This window comes from Salminus brasiliensis, chromosome 20, assembly GCF_030463535.1.
Source record: "Salminus brasiliensis chromosome 20, fSalBra1.hap2, whole genome shotgun sequence".
NCBI lineage: Eukaryota > Metazoa > Chordata > Actinopteri > Characiformes > Bryconidae > Salminus > Salminus brasiliensis.
In genome coordinates this window covers 1710889-1726290 of record NC_132897.1, presented here as the reverse complement: position 1 = coordinate 1726290, position 15402 = coordinate 1710889, and the positions used below count along the sequence as shown (strand labels likewise).

Sequence of the window (15402 nt, the reverse complement as noted above, 5' to 3'; positions counted from 1 at the left end):
TATACTGTATAACGTACCAATCTACTGTATACTGTATAACGTACCTATATATATATATATATATATATATATATACTGTATATGCCATCTCGTGCCAATATAAACTTTACATACTGTATTTGACACAATGTACCAGTATACACTGTACTCTACATACTGTACCAGTATATTCTATTTACTGCACACTGTACCTGTATATAAATGCAGTGTGTTGTAGGATTGTTCGAGTGCAGAGTGATTCTGTAGTGAATAGGGAAGGTAGGCCTGCTCCATGTGCTGCAGTCGTAGCTCACAGTGCTTTAACCCAGCTTTGATTTATGCAGGTTGTCTGAATAGACAATATTTCTGTCAGCTTTCCATCCCTCCCCCTCTCTCCCTCTCTCACCCCCTCTGGTCTGGACCCCAGCCCATGCTTGGCTGGGAGTTTCTGCTGTGTTTTCAGTTGGCCTTTTCATCAGTGTATCCTTTTACAGCCAATTACATTCTCCCCTTCATTAGCCAATAGCTTTGCGGAGCTAATCCTATTGCTGGTACCCATTGTGATGAGCAGGGGAACACGCCCACAGGCCTGTTTATCTTTACACACAGATGCTGGGGATTTTGGAGGGCATGGGGAGAGAAGATTAGTAGAAATTGAAGCTGTGTGTGTCAGAGTGTGTGTGTGTGTGTGTGTGTGTGTGTGTGTGTGTGTGCACGCGAGTGTGGGTGGGCTCTTTCTGTTGGAGGGGATTGTTAATGTGGCACTGCACTCAGCAAAATAAGAACATCAAGGTTTGCTAGATTTTTAGCAAAGCCCCCTTCACAGTGCATTGCACGCCCCACCACCCCCACACCTCATCCACTGCACAATTTGTCTCTGTGACCTAGAACAGCATTCCCATAATGCAGTATTTCATCCAAATACATACTGCACAGAAATCACCATGAACAGGGCGTGACCTTTACATGCAGTGTGTACACTTTAAGACTCTTATTCAGTATCCACTATAAATGATTCAGTATCCACTATAAATGATTCAGTATCTACTATAAATGATTCAGTATCCACTATGAATTATTTAGTATCTACTATGAATTATTCAGTATCCACTATAAATGATTCAGTATCCACTATGAATTATTCCGTATCCACTATGAATTGTTCAGTATCCACTACAATGATTCAGTATCCACTATGAATTATTTAGTATCTACTATGAATTATTCAGTATCCACTATATTTGATTCAGTATCCACTATGAATTATTTAGTATCTACTATGAATTATTCCGTATCCACTATGAATTGTTCAGTATCCACTATAAATGATTCAGTATCCACTATGAATTATTCCGTATCCACTATGAATTGTTCAGTATCCACTATAAATGATTCAGTATCCACTATGAATTATTTAGTATCTACTATGAATTATTCAGTATCCACTATATTTGATTCAGTATCCACTATGAATTATTTAGTATCCACTATGAATTATTTAGTATCTACTATGAATTATTCAGTATCCACTATATTTGATTCAGTATCCACTATGAATTATTTAGTATCTACTATGAATTATTCAGTATCCACTATAAATGATTCATTATCCACTATAATTTATTCAGTATCCACTATGAATTTTTCAGTATCTGTTGTGCATTATTCAGTATCCACTATGAATTATTCAGTAATTATTATAACTAATTCAGGAACCTATATGAATTATTCAGCATCCACTTTGAGTTTTTCAATATCCACAATGAATGATTCAGTATCCGTTGTGCATGATTTGGTATCTACTATGAATTATTCAGCCTCCAGTATGAATTATTCAGTATCTACTATGAATTATTCAGTAACTGATATGAATTCATGAGCACTACTATAAAACTAAGAGACCAGAGAGTGTATGTCAGTGCACAGTGTTGTGATTATGGGTGGTCTTCTGCAGATGAATGAGTTTTCATGGCCCGTCTCATGGTCAGTGCCTGCTTGTCCACTGGCCCATTACTGGTGACCTCATCAAATCACCAATGAGCAGCAGAGAAACGGCCCACTAGTCACTAATGCAGGTGATGCAACTGAATCGAGCCGTAAAACGTTTGGCTTGGAAAAACCCAAAGGTGACGTCAGTAGAAGCTTGGGGTTCTGAGCTGAAGTGCTTATGCTGCTCTCCGCACTCCAGCATGGACACAGATCATGACTGTGGATCCAGCTGTGAAGAAAACAGTCATTTTAGCTGCATGCTGTCTTTATTGTTGGATGCGCTGGGAGCGTTTCTGAGTGAGCGTTATCACAACACTACAGAAATGCTTATTACTGACCTATCACTGCTGCTGAAGTGCAAAGAATATTCCTGACGGTCGCTTGTTCCTCTCCTAGGTCCACAAGGGGAGAAGGGCAGGGACGGCACACCCGGCAAAGACGGTGAGTTGAGTTATCACTGAAGTTAATAGCCAAAATATGACCAACTTCATATTCTCAGTATCATTTGATATTGCAGAGTTATTATATGCATTGTATGCATTTCACTATGTGTCCAAAAGTATTCAGACATCCCACCCATTCCTGACACTGGCATACACCATGGAAAATGTATTGGCCAATAGAACGGGAAGCTCTGGAGCACCCACCACACGTACCCCTAAGCTCATTGGGCTGTGGATCAGCATCTCTGGATTGAGAGCTGGAGAGCTAATCACCCAACGTCTACACCTGACATCTCTGATGCTCTAATATGGCTGACTGCAATCATCAAACCCTAATCACAGCAATGTTCCTACATGTAGGGTAAAGAGGCTGTTCCTTCAGCAAAGATTAGGACTAACTCCCTATTAATACCCCTGATTTCAGAAGAAATGCTGGGGAAGCAGGTGTCTGCAAACTTTTGGACACATTGTTTACAACTCTCCTAACTTCTTGGCTTCTGTTTGTCTGCTTGTAGGTAAACCAGGGTCTAGGGGTCTACCTGGGCCGAAGGGGGACGCAGGCTTGAGAGGACCATCAGGTGCTCCAGGGTCGAAAGGAACACCTGGACCAGCAGGTAGGCTGAGGAACACCTCCCCTAGAGGAGGGAAAAAACCCACAGGTACTGAATAGTACCCTAAATACTAGTACCCTAAATACTAGTACCCTAGATTAGCACTAAGTGGTACCCAAAGACTTTTGTCGACTATTGCATCCCTCCCGGACCACCCCGAGCCTGGGAGCGGTCCAACGAACCGATCTGGATCTCTGGTCCTCCTGAAATGGGTGGTCTGGGGTTTTGCTTCAAGTGGACTCTGGTGAGGTCTCTTGGAAGAGGAGGGTCTTCAGTCCGTTTGAGGACAGCGAGCATTGGACTCTGTCCGCTGTTCGGACACCCAGGGGAAGCTCGTTCCACCACTTCGGTGCTGGACAGTAAAAAGTCTGGACGCTCGTCTTCCGGGGATCTTAAAGGATGGCGGGTCGAGCCGAGCCGTACTTGAAGCTGGAAGGGCTCTTGGTGCAGGTCGGCTTTTGACCATCGCCATCAAGTACGGAGGGGCTGGCTGGACCAGTCTTGGTCAGGGGTTCTGAATCTGATGAGGGCAGCAGCTACAGGAAGCTGGTGAAGAGAGAACACTGCAGTGGAGAGATGGACATGGCTGAATTTAGTGTGCAGAGCGGTGATGTTCAATATAAGCCTTGTAAGTCCTGGATGCGGACTTGAGTATTCAGGGCAAGTATAAAAACAAGCTAAAGCTAACAAAGGATTCGGCCTTCAGTCAGTCTTTAGGTTGATTGACGGCACTTAGGGTACGAGTGGGAGGTGTATACCGGACGGATTCTCAGCCGGTGGTCCGGGATTTACTCTGCTGAAGGTGGGATACTGGCTTTGCCCATTCGAAGCAGCTGCACTAGATGTGACTGAGTCGTTACTGAGCCAGCCTCAGGCCTCCAGGGTGGACGACTTCCCAGATAAACAGATATCCGCGGGGCAGAATGTGTCATTTCCTGTCTGCATAGCTGACGCATTACAGCAGTCGTCCAGAACGGCCGTGTGACTGCGAGTGGCATAGTTACGGCAGCTGAGACATTTGGGCCTGTATTTTGGTGTGTATGCTGTGTGGTGAAGTACTTCTAAGAGTGTGTGTGTGTGTGTGTGTGCTAATACACTAATAACAGCCCTTTTCTTTTGTGGACAACGTCGTGATATCTTAGAGGAATGCAGCTTTCATGGTGCGGACTCTTCTACCGTCAGCAGCACCAAGCTGAGAAGAAGCTGACTCAGCAAAAGAAAAAATAAAAAAAAACGCCCTGCCAAAATATTTGTCCTTAGACTGCGCAGAAACAAAAAACCCTCCCTTTTTATCCCCAGCATGGAGTCCTGATCTTCTCCCGCTGACCAGAGGTTTTAGGTCGTCCATGTCTCTGGAATAAAACATAAATCTGTGGAGAGATCTCAAACAGCAGAGAAGAATCATGAGAGAGGAACGCGAGGAACGCCCACCATGACCATGATTTCTAATGATCTGATGGAAAAGATCATCCTTAGGTGTTTTACTGACTGGGAAATGTGTTGCCTAGTCTTAAGTCCTGACCATCTTCCATCACTCTGTTGTCCAGTTCGCATGCTTCCATGTTTACTGTTGGTGCTTTCAGTGGTGGACAGGCGTTAGCATAGGCACTCTGAGCACCAGCTCAGTTGCACTACATGGACACAAGTATTTAAAAAATCAAGTGTTTTAAGTTTCTCCTGCTTTTGTTGGAGTAACTGTCTCTACTGTCCAGGGAAGAAGGCTTTCTTTTGGAGGGAGGAGCATTGCTGTGAGGATTTGATTGCATTCTGTGAGGTCAGGAAAACCCAGCCTCATCATCCCTAACTCCTCAACGCCTCCCACAGCTCAATGCTGGGGGGCTTTATACCCACCTCTAGCCCACACCTGGCATTGGTGCCAATAGGTTCATGATGTTTATCTGCTCCAGAGAGTCCTATTCTATTGGCAGTATTTCTCTACAGGGACTAGACAATGGGTGTAACTTAACTCGCCCGAAGGGGTGTCCGCAAACATTTGGACACTTTATCAGGATTACTACACTACTACTGGTTATGATCTCCATTTGCTCTCAAATCAGCTTCCATTCTTCATGGCATTGATTCCACAAGATGTTCTCAACATTCCTTTTGAGATTTTGAGATTCTGGTCCATGTTTTCAAATTCTGACCCCACCATCTGTAATGAGGGTCTGCAGCAGAAGTCCAGAATTATCAGACCAGGCTCAGTTGTAGATTATTAACCTCTACAACATTCAGAGAATTCAACCCTTCCTCTCTAGATAGTCGCCCAGGTGCTCAGATGTTCAGTCTCTCGTCACTTGAAGACTTGACCACTGCAGCTTTCTTCTGGCTGGCCTCCCTCTGCGCACCATCAGGCCCCTGCAGCTGATCCAGAACACAGCAGCACGGGTCGTCTTCAACGCTTCTAACTTCAGCCATGTTCAGCTGCTCCTCCTCTGCTGCGTTCTCTCTTCACTGGCTTCCTGTAGCTGCTCAAACCCCTGACTCTGGCCTACAAAGCCAAGACTAGACCAGCCAGCCCCTCCGTACTTGATGGCGATGGTCAAAAGCTGATCTACACCAAGAGCCCTTCCAGCTTCAAGTACGGCTCGGCTCGACCCGCCATCCTTTAAGATCCACGGAAGACGAGCGTCCAGACTTTTTTCTGTCCTGCACCAAAGTGGTGGAACGAACTTCCCCTGGGTGTCCGAACAGCAGAGTCCAACGCTTGCTGTCCTCAAACCCAGACAGAAGACCCTCCTCTTCTGAGAGTACTCAGGTTAAGAGAAGAGTATTATGGTCTCCATATTGACTTGTGTTTAGTAGAGTCTAAGATTAGAGGAGCTTTAAATTTTAGTCTATTTAAACTAGCTGAGTTTTTTCTTCAGTAAACAGTGAAGCTCTTCTGTAAGTCGCTCTGGAGAAGATGTAAATGTCAGTTCTTCAGTCTTCAACTCCAGTCCAGTGTTGGTGAGCCACTGCAGCCTCAGCTTTGTGTTTTTGGCTGACAGTAGTGGACCCTGACGTGGTCTTCTGCTGTGGAGGCTCTGCATCCTCCTGTATCAGGGTTGTAGGAGGTGGTGGTGGTGTTTGTTATGCGAGGCTTTTCTGCTCTACACTACTGCTCCGAGGGGTTATCTGAGCTACTGTAGCCTTTCTGTCAGCTCCAACCAGTCTGGATATGTCCATCTGCAGAACCTTCAGAAACTTCGTTATTCCACGATTCTGAGAAACTCTAGAGACTGTTGTGCTGAAGATCCCACACTCACAATCACTGAGGTCCACATTTTGATGGTTGTTGTGAACAATACCTGAAGCTCCCTTCCCTTCCTTCCTTACTCTCTCAAGAGCGCCCTCCAGTGTCTGGACAGCGCTTGTTAGCTCTCAGGCGGTCAGCTCTTGCTAGAACTTCTCTGATTGAACTTTTTCCACTTTTGAAAGAGCTCTGCTGAGAAAGCTTGGCCACATTCTGACCACCTTGCAGCGGCTTCCCATAGGATTACATTATAAAAAAAGAAAGAAAGAAAAACCCTGGCCAGTCTGAACACGGCCTTATTATTATCATAACCGCTGAAGTATTGCCTCAGGTGGTGATATGTCTTTTGTCAGTGTTCTGATTGGCTGAAATGGATCTGACTGACCTTTGACCCCTCCGTGGGCCCCTGCTGGGGTTTCGATGAGCTTTTGAGCTCCATTGACTCTACAGGCCAGGCTCAGATCAACATGAGATATGTATATAATACCCCCATGCTGATTCCTTCCATATGGCCTGAGCTTTATTGTTTTTCTTAGACAGACCACACGTTTTAAACTCGTAAGTGTTTACTGTACGTGAGGGAGTTTAGTGGAGCGCTGGGCGTTCTCTTCCTCAACGTTTGTTTCAGATTTGCTGAAGCTGGATGTAAAGAAGATGAGGAACATTTCTGCACTGAAGACTGAGAATGTAGCTCCGCCTCCTCAGTGTATATCACAATACCTACATTTAGAGCGTTATTAATATTCACCCTAATGAGAGACTGTAGCTCCGCCTCCTCAGTGTATATCACAATACCTACATTTAGAGCGTTATTAATATTCACCCTAATGAGAGACTGAAGCTCCGCCTCCTCAGTGTATATATATTTTCTCTAATGAGAGAAAAACAGAGGTGCAGTTTTGAGAAGCTGTAGAGGAGAACTGGTTTATGGGTAGAGCTGCAATATGAGCAGAGTCCTCAGGAAGACCAAATCATTCGTCATACTGTGTGTGTGTTTGTGTGTGTCAAGTCAAGTCAAGTCAAGTCAAGTCAAGTCAAGTCAAGTCAAGTGGGTTTATTGTCATTTCAACTACATACAGAGAACACAGTAAAACGAAACAACGTTCCTTCAGGACCATGGTGCAACATAGACACAGTGCATACAAGACACAAGTGCAACACAAACAAACAAGTGCGGACAGACAACACAGTACAGACAGAGGATAATAAATAATGACTGTAGTGTGCAAGTTGTGCAATGTGCGATAAATAGAGTCCAGTGAGGTAGTAAAGTTATTAGTGCAAATGCTTGTGCAAAAAATGCTTCCCATGTTATCTGGGGTAAATGGTTGGAGAGAGAGAGAGAGAGGGAGAGTGTACATGTACCAGAAAGAGTGTGTGTGTGTGTGTGTGTGTGTGGTATGTCCCTGAGTCAGCACAGTATTAATGCATTTGTTTCCTGTGGAAGGGAAGCAGGACACTATGATTAATACACTCATTCCCACGTACACACACACACACACACACACACACACTGTGGCATGTATTCCTGTCTTTGTGGGGTATTTCTTTTTTCTAACAGCTGCTTTATTAGAGAGTGAAAATGAACAATGAATACGAGTGAAGGAGGGAAGGAGAGAAACTGGAAAACAGAGTGAAGGAATGGAGAGTGTTGCAGGGAGGAAGAGTGATGCACAAATGAAGAGTGATGCACAAATGAAGAGTGATGTAGGGATAAAGAGTGTTATAGGGATTCAGGAATGGAGACTGATGCAGGGATGGAGAGTGGTGCAGGGATGGAGAGTGAGGCAGGGATGGAGAGTGATGCAGGGGTGGAGAGTGATGCAGGGATGGAGAGTGATGCAGGGATGGAGAGTGATGCAGGGATGGAGAGTAATGCAGGGATGGAGAGTGATGCAGGGATGGAGAGTGGTGCAGGGATGGAGAGTGATGCAGAAATAAAGAGTGATGCAGGGATGAAGAGTGATGCAGAAATAAAGAGTGGTGCAGGGATGGAGAGTGATGCAGGGATGGGGAGTGATGCAGAGATGGAGAGTGATGCAGAAATAAAGAGTGGTGCAGGGATGGAGAGTGATGCAGGGATGGGGAGTGATGCAGAGATGGAGAGTGGTGCAGGGATGGAGAGTGATGCAGAAATAAAGAGTGATGCAGGGATGGGGAGTGATGCAGGGATGGAGAGTGATGCAGAAATAAAGAGTGATGCAGAAATAAAGAGTGATGCAGGGATGGAGAGTGATGCAGAAATAAAGAGTGATGCAGAAATAAAGAGTGATGCAGGGATGGGGAGTGATGCAGGGTTTGAAGAGTGATGCAGAAATAAAGAGTGATGCAGGGATGAAGAGTGATGCAGAAATAAAGAGTGATGCAGGGATGAAGAGTGATGCAGAAATAAAGAGTGATGCAGGGATGGAGAGTGATGCAGAAATAAAGAGTGATGCAGGGATGGGGAGTGATGCAGGGATGGGGAGTGATGCAGGAATAAAGAGTGATGCAGGGATGGAGAGTGATGCAGGGATGGAGAGTGATGGAGAGTGATGCAGGGATGGAGAGTGATACAGGGATGGAGAGTGATGCAGGGATGGAGAGTGATGCAGGGATGGAGATTGAGGTACCATTGAGGTACAGATCCATTAAGATGTATTTTCACTGTCCAAATACTTATGGATCTGCCTGAAAACATGCACACACTATAGGTTTATACCATATGTGTACACATACACACCACTGATGCATACATAAACACACACTCACACATGCACCACACACACATCACTCACATCACAAGTGTGTGTGATCCTGCGTTTGATGTATTACTCTCTGGAGTCACGAATGTGCTCAGGCATTTAGCCCAGATATCTGCTCCCTCTGTAGGACCCGAGCGCATGGCCATTACACACACACACACACACACACACACACACACACCTCCGTCTGTTAATTACAGCATGCACACACACACACACACACACACACACACACCTCCGTCTGTTAATTACAGCACGCACACACACACACACACACACACACACACACACCGATTCAGGTTAACATCAAAAATCTCTCTCTCTCTGCCTCTTTCTCCTGGCCTCTCAGAACAGAACAGTGTCCTATAAATGTGTACTCATGGATGGTGAAAGAGAGAGAGAGAGAGAGAGAGAGAGACAGAGCGAGAGAGTGAGAGAGAGACAGAGTGAGAGAGAGAGAGAGAGAGAGAGAGAGAGAGATGGTGGCTGGCTCTGGTTTGTCTGGGGGTCTTTATTGCAGGTTTCTCGCGGTAACGAGCGTCTGTCCCTCGTTAAGCTCTGGGTGAAATAATTGTTTTGTTTGGTGTGTTTCCTCTTCAGGCCCTCGGGGGCCACCGGGCCTCCCAGGAGAGAGGGGTCAGCCCGGGCCTCCAGGACCCCCTGGACCCCCCGGACCACCAGGGCCTCCTGTACCCGTCCCTGAAGACAGTAAGTGCTTTCACTCCAACTTTATTGAAGTCCCAGCGATCGTTTATTAATGTTATTTCATTATGATCTGAATATTAATGTGAAATAATTTCCTCTTTTACAGAAATGATCGAAATAGCCTTTCAGTTTTGGTCACATTCTTTGTCAGTATTTTTGACAGTAAAACAAACAGAAGTCAATTAATTCTGTATTTACTTACATTAGTTTATTTTCTTTATTAATTAATTTAATAATTTATACTATGAATTGTTCAGTATCTACTATAAATTATTCAGTAACCATTATGAATTATTAATTATCTACTATGAATTAATCAGCATTTACTATGCATTATTCAGTATCCACTATGAATTTTTTATTATCCACTATGAATTATTCAGTATCTACTATAAATTATTCAGTATCCACTATGAATTATTCGGGATCTACTATGAATTATTCAGTTTCCACTATGAATTATTCAGTATCTACTATGAATTATTCAGCATCCACTATGAATTATTCAGTATCCACTATGAATTATTCAGTATCCACTATGAATTATTCAGTATCTACTATGAATTATTCAGTATCCACTATGAATTATTCAGTATCTACTATAAATTATTCAGTATCTACTATGAATTATTCAGTATCCACTATGAATTATTCGGGATCTACTATGAATTATTCAGTTTCCACTATGAATTATTCAGTATCTACTATGAATTATTCAGCATCCACTATGAATTATTCAGTATCTACTATGAATTATTCAGTATCCACTATGAATTATTCAGTATTTACTATAAATTATTCAGTAACCATTATGAATTATTAATTATCTACTATGAATTAATCAGCATTTACTATGCATTATTCAGTATCCACTATGAATTATTCAGTATCTACTATGAATTATTTGGGATCCACTATGAATTATTCAATATCTACTATGAATTTTTTATTATCCACTATGAATTATTCAGTATCTACTATGCATTATTCAGTATCCACTATGAATTATTCGGGATCTACTATGAATTATTCAGTTTCCACTATGAATTATTCAGTATCTACTATGAATGATTCAGTATCCACTATGAATTTACTAATTATTAACTAATATTTACTAATATTTATAGTTTCCACTATGAATTAATCCACTTGGAATTATTCAGTGTATGTGTGTTATTCTTATGATTATTTTTCTGGTGGATTTTTGCTGGGTAACTCGTCCCGCAGTTTGTGAGATACTGACTCCTCCAGGTTGTTCGTTCTGATGGGGAGGGTTTAGCTTGTATGCAGCTTTTTGATTGGACGCACGGTTTCCGTGTGGCACTGGATTCATTCAGACGTTTGTTCACCCTTCTTATGTCACAGTGATACAGCGTTAACACCCAACCCACCTGTAGGGAACCGCAGAAACCACTATGGTAACACCTGAGCAACCTCCTGAGACTCTATAGCAATCATGTGGGATACCAGAGCAATTGCATAGCAACCATCTGAAATACTATAGAACCATCAGATATACCATAATACCCACCTAGCCACACCATAGCAATCACCTGAGAGACCATAGAAACCACCTAGAAACCACCTAGCCACCACCGCTGCTTGGCAGCACAATAGCAACCACTTAAAATACCATAGCAAACAGCGAGCAACACCTAGCAACAACATAGTAATGACCTGGCAACCACTAAGCAACACCATAGCAACCACTTGGGATACCAAAGCAACCACCTAGCGACACCATAGCAACCACCTAGCAACACCATAGCAACCACCTAGCAACACCATAAAAATATACTTAGCAACACCATAACAACAACCTGGAGTACCATAGCAACCATTTAGCAACACCGCTTGGCAGTGGGAACTCTGTGGGTGTTCTGTTGGTGCTCTGAGGCTTCATATCTAGACATGGCCTCTAATCTCCAGTCTCTAGTCTCTGACCTCCACAGAAGATACACACACAGGTCAGGCACTGTGACAGAGGTGCAGATAGGGGGAGGACACGCAGTGTGTGTGTGTGTGTGTGTGTGTGTGTGACAGGCTTCAGGAGGTAACTCAGGCTAGACGCAATCACATGCTGGGAAAAGACCTGTCTGTCTAATGCTGGTGATGTCACTCAACCACTTCCAGATGTGCACAGGCTGAAACAGCAGGGTGTGTGTGTGTGGGTGTGTGGGTGTGTGTGGTCGGGGCGGTGTGTGGGTCTATACGTGTGTGTTCATGTGTCTGAGTGTGCCGGCATACTGATTTCCTCTGATATCAGGACTATTACACACATGTTCATGTTCAGGGAATACTATGTGCAATTTCCCCCCCCCCCCCCCCCATGTGCAATTAAGAGTCTTTTGCTGTAGATAATATTGTTTATTGCTTTTTTAATTCTTATTTATATTGTGTATATAGTGTAAATTATTTATCCAAATTTTTGTAACTGAGTGTCCTGCTATCCCTTTCTGCTGCTACACTGTGAATTTCCCCACTGCGGGACTAATAAAGGACTATCTTATCTTATCTTATCTTATCTTATCTTATTAATGAGCAGTCTGTCCTCCTATTGCATGTTGGAACATTGCTGTGAGGATTGCATTCAGCCAAATGAGAGCATCATTGAGGTCAGGAACTCATGTTCCAATTCATCCTGTGCAGTGGGGAAGATCTTTGGGGTTGGAAAATCAGCTTGGTGCTGTATTTAGGTCTATATTAGCCATTATGCTTGATGTTGGTGAATTTGACCCCTGTTGGGCTGGCTGTTTTATTTTGCCCCCCAATCAGATCAGATGTGTCTCTTAATGCTGAGTATCAGCTGATTTTGGGCCGATCTCTGTACTTGTATAATAGTCCAGTCCCACAGTTTAGATCAGATGAGCTGCTGATTGATGGGTTCAGTAAATCCTTTATTTTCAGGATCAGATTCTATAATCAGACGTTCTGGACTGATTGATTTAGTTTAGTCGAGACTTTTCTTAAAATGATGTTTTATAGTGTTTAATATCTGATAATCCAGTCTGATCTCCTCCCTGACCAATCAGCTCCCAGCTCCTTCACAACACTGCAGGCTGATCACTTCCTGTGTGTAAGAGTGTGTGTAGTGGTACACACTCTGGACTGGTATCTGTGGTGGTTGTTGGTCTACTGGTGTGTAGTAACTGGTTTATAGTGGGTGAATGTGCATGTGTGTGTGTGTGTGTGTTAGCATTAGCGTTAGCCTCCTCGACTCGGTTCTGAACGGGTTCTTCAGAGCTGGTTTATAAACAGAGAAAGGCAAGTGAGCGGTTCTGCGGTTCTCCCGCTGGTAAAACAGTGTTTCAGTGATGGTTTTATAAAGGGTCAGATATTATGGTCTGTTTTCAGGTTCCACTGTAAAATAGCTCCACACTGCAGAACCTCAACTCCTTTATTTACCTTCTGAGAACGTCCACACTGCTGCTGCTGCTGCAGCCGACTGGGGGTAATCCGTCCGTTAATGGGGCCTCGAGGACACCAGATGGCGTTCTCTGAACACTGTGGTTAAACAAAGACTCGGAACTGGTTAGCGATTAACATAGCCCGTACCCGATCCATTAAAATATGCCTGGATTGATCCTGATCTCGATGCACCGGATTGGATAGGCTCCTATTATTTACTTTGTTTGACCAGTGTCTGCCTGCGTGGATATGCATCATGTTACTGTGCAAAACCACAAACTTCAGGCGTGGACGTTTTGGGACAGGCTGAAAGGCCTGCAAGGGTCTTACTCAGGAAAGGCAGCACATTACTGCAACTTCCTGTTTGAGTCTGAGAGAACCAACCAAGCCCTGCAGCTACAACACACACACACACACACACACACACACCTCCAAATAACTGTAGGAAAGGATGTCTGATTATGGAACAGATTTTACTGGTGTTGATTAACGTTGTCAGGTTATAGCAGATCGGATCAGTATCAACCAACACTCAGCCGTGGTGAAGATACCACCTCCAGAGAACTTGTAGAGGGAGCTGTTTTGGTGGCACAGCATTTCCTGCTCACATTTTAGCTTATTGGTGGCGGACAAAAGTATTGGGACACCTGCTCATTCAGTGTTTCTTCTGAAATCAAGAGTATTTAAAGGAGTTTCTTCTGCTTTTGTTGGAGGAACTGTCTCTACTGTCCAGGGAAGAAGGCTGTCTACTAGATTTTGGAGCAGCATTGCTGTGAGGATTTGATTGCATTCAGCAATGAAAGTGTTAGTGAGGTCAGGATGTTGGATGAAAGTAGAATTGATTTATTTATTTTTTACTAAAGGAATTGGATCTGGATATTTACGATATTTTTTTGATTTTTTTTTCTACAGAAAATGGGTTTTTGGGAAATAGAGGCGCTAGCATTACTGCTGGCCGGTTAGCATCTTAGCCAGCTAATGCTATGTTAGTATTTAAAGGGACTACCTTGACAATGTTGACCATGCACATTATAATAATAAAGAAATTAGTGAATACTCCCCGATATGCACTCACGGACATCATCACTACAAATGCACTTACTCAGGAGCGCCCTCTAGTGGCCAACCAGCCTTGAAGACAGTCTCAAGTGGTAATTTCCTCTCTACAAGCTCTTTGCTTTGGCTGAGAGCTGTGCCATCACTGCCTCCTGCTATCTGCTTATGTCAAATCAGCAGCACCATCTGTAGGCCAGTAGGTGTAATTACACCCTCAGCAGCTGATCTAGGAACAGCTAAATCTTAAACACTGTGATGGAGAGAGAGAGAGAGAGAGAGAGAGAGAGAGAGAGAGGGGAAGTGAAACACTGACCTCAGATGAGCAACAGTAGCTGGACATCAGTAGATCTCACTCTCATGCTGTGTCCTCCATTCCGCAGGAGAGAAGAAGGACCTGCTCCTCTCCAACAGCTTTCCGGACCCCCGTGCTGTCCCTGCTCAAGGCCCTCAGGGACCCCCAGGACCCACAGGTCAGTCAATGGCTGTCCAAAATCAAGAATGGCTTAAAACACACAGATTTTAGAACAGCACAGCATGTACAAAAGTAATCAGACAGCCCCTATAAGAGCATCGCGCTGTGGAGCAGTGGAGCTGTGAACTCTGACATGATGGAGATCCATCCAGTACTTTTTTGGAGGAGGTGAAGTGCCACTGGGTCACTGGTGGATGGGCGAGTGTGTGTGCTCCTTTTCCCTGCAGGGGCGCTTGAACACCCTTCCAATCTACAGCAGCTCCACCTCAGAGGTCTTGCAGAGCGAGCCGTTTTGGATCATCAGCGTACACTATATGGACAAAAGTATTTGGACATCTGCTCATTCATTGTCTCATTTATTTAAAAAAGTTTCTCCTGCTTCTGTTGGAGTAACTGTCTCTACTGTCCAAAGAAGAAGACTTTCTACTAGATTCTGGAGGAGGAGCATTGCTGTGAGGATTTGATTGCATTCAGCCAAAAGAACGTTAATGAGGTCAGGATGCTGGATGATGATGATGATCACCACCCCACCTCATCATCCCCAACTCCTCAACTCATTCCAAAAATATTAGACGGAGCACAGCTATCATTCCACTGCTCCACAGCTCCTCAATGCTGGGGGGCTTTATACCCCTATATCCCACACCTGGCATTATTAGGCAGCATGGAGCCAATAGGTTCATCATGATGATCTGCTCCTGCAGAGAGTCCTATTCTACTGGCAGTACTTCTTCTCTACAAGGACTAGACAAGCTGTGTG

The 15402-nt window shown here is 43.9% G+C and overlaps 1 protein-coding gene across 1 annotated transcript in view; it reads left to right on the top strand.

The window, feature by feature from the left end:
- The first annotated feature begins 1937 nt into the window (after window positions 1-1937).
- The window catches only part of emid1 (EMI domain containing 1), a 28804-nt gene continuing 15339 nt past the window's right edge, over window positions 1938-15402 (top strand). Inside the window, exons 1-5 of the mRNA XM_072665298.1 lie at window positions 1938-1962; window positions 2365-2409; window positions 2927-3025; window positions 9602-9709; window positions 14551-14640. Coding sequence (XP_072521399.1) covers window positions 1938-1962; window positions 2365-2409; window positions 2927-3025; window positions 9602-9709; window positions 14551-14640 — 367 coding nt within the window. The remainder of the gene's footprint in view (window positions 1963-2364; window positions 2410-2926; window positions 3026-9601; window positions 9710-14550; window positions 14641-15402) is intronic.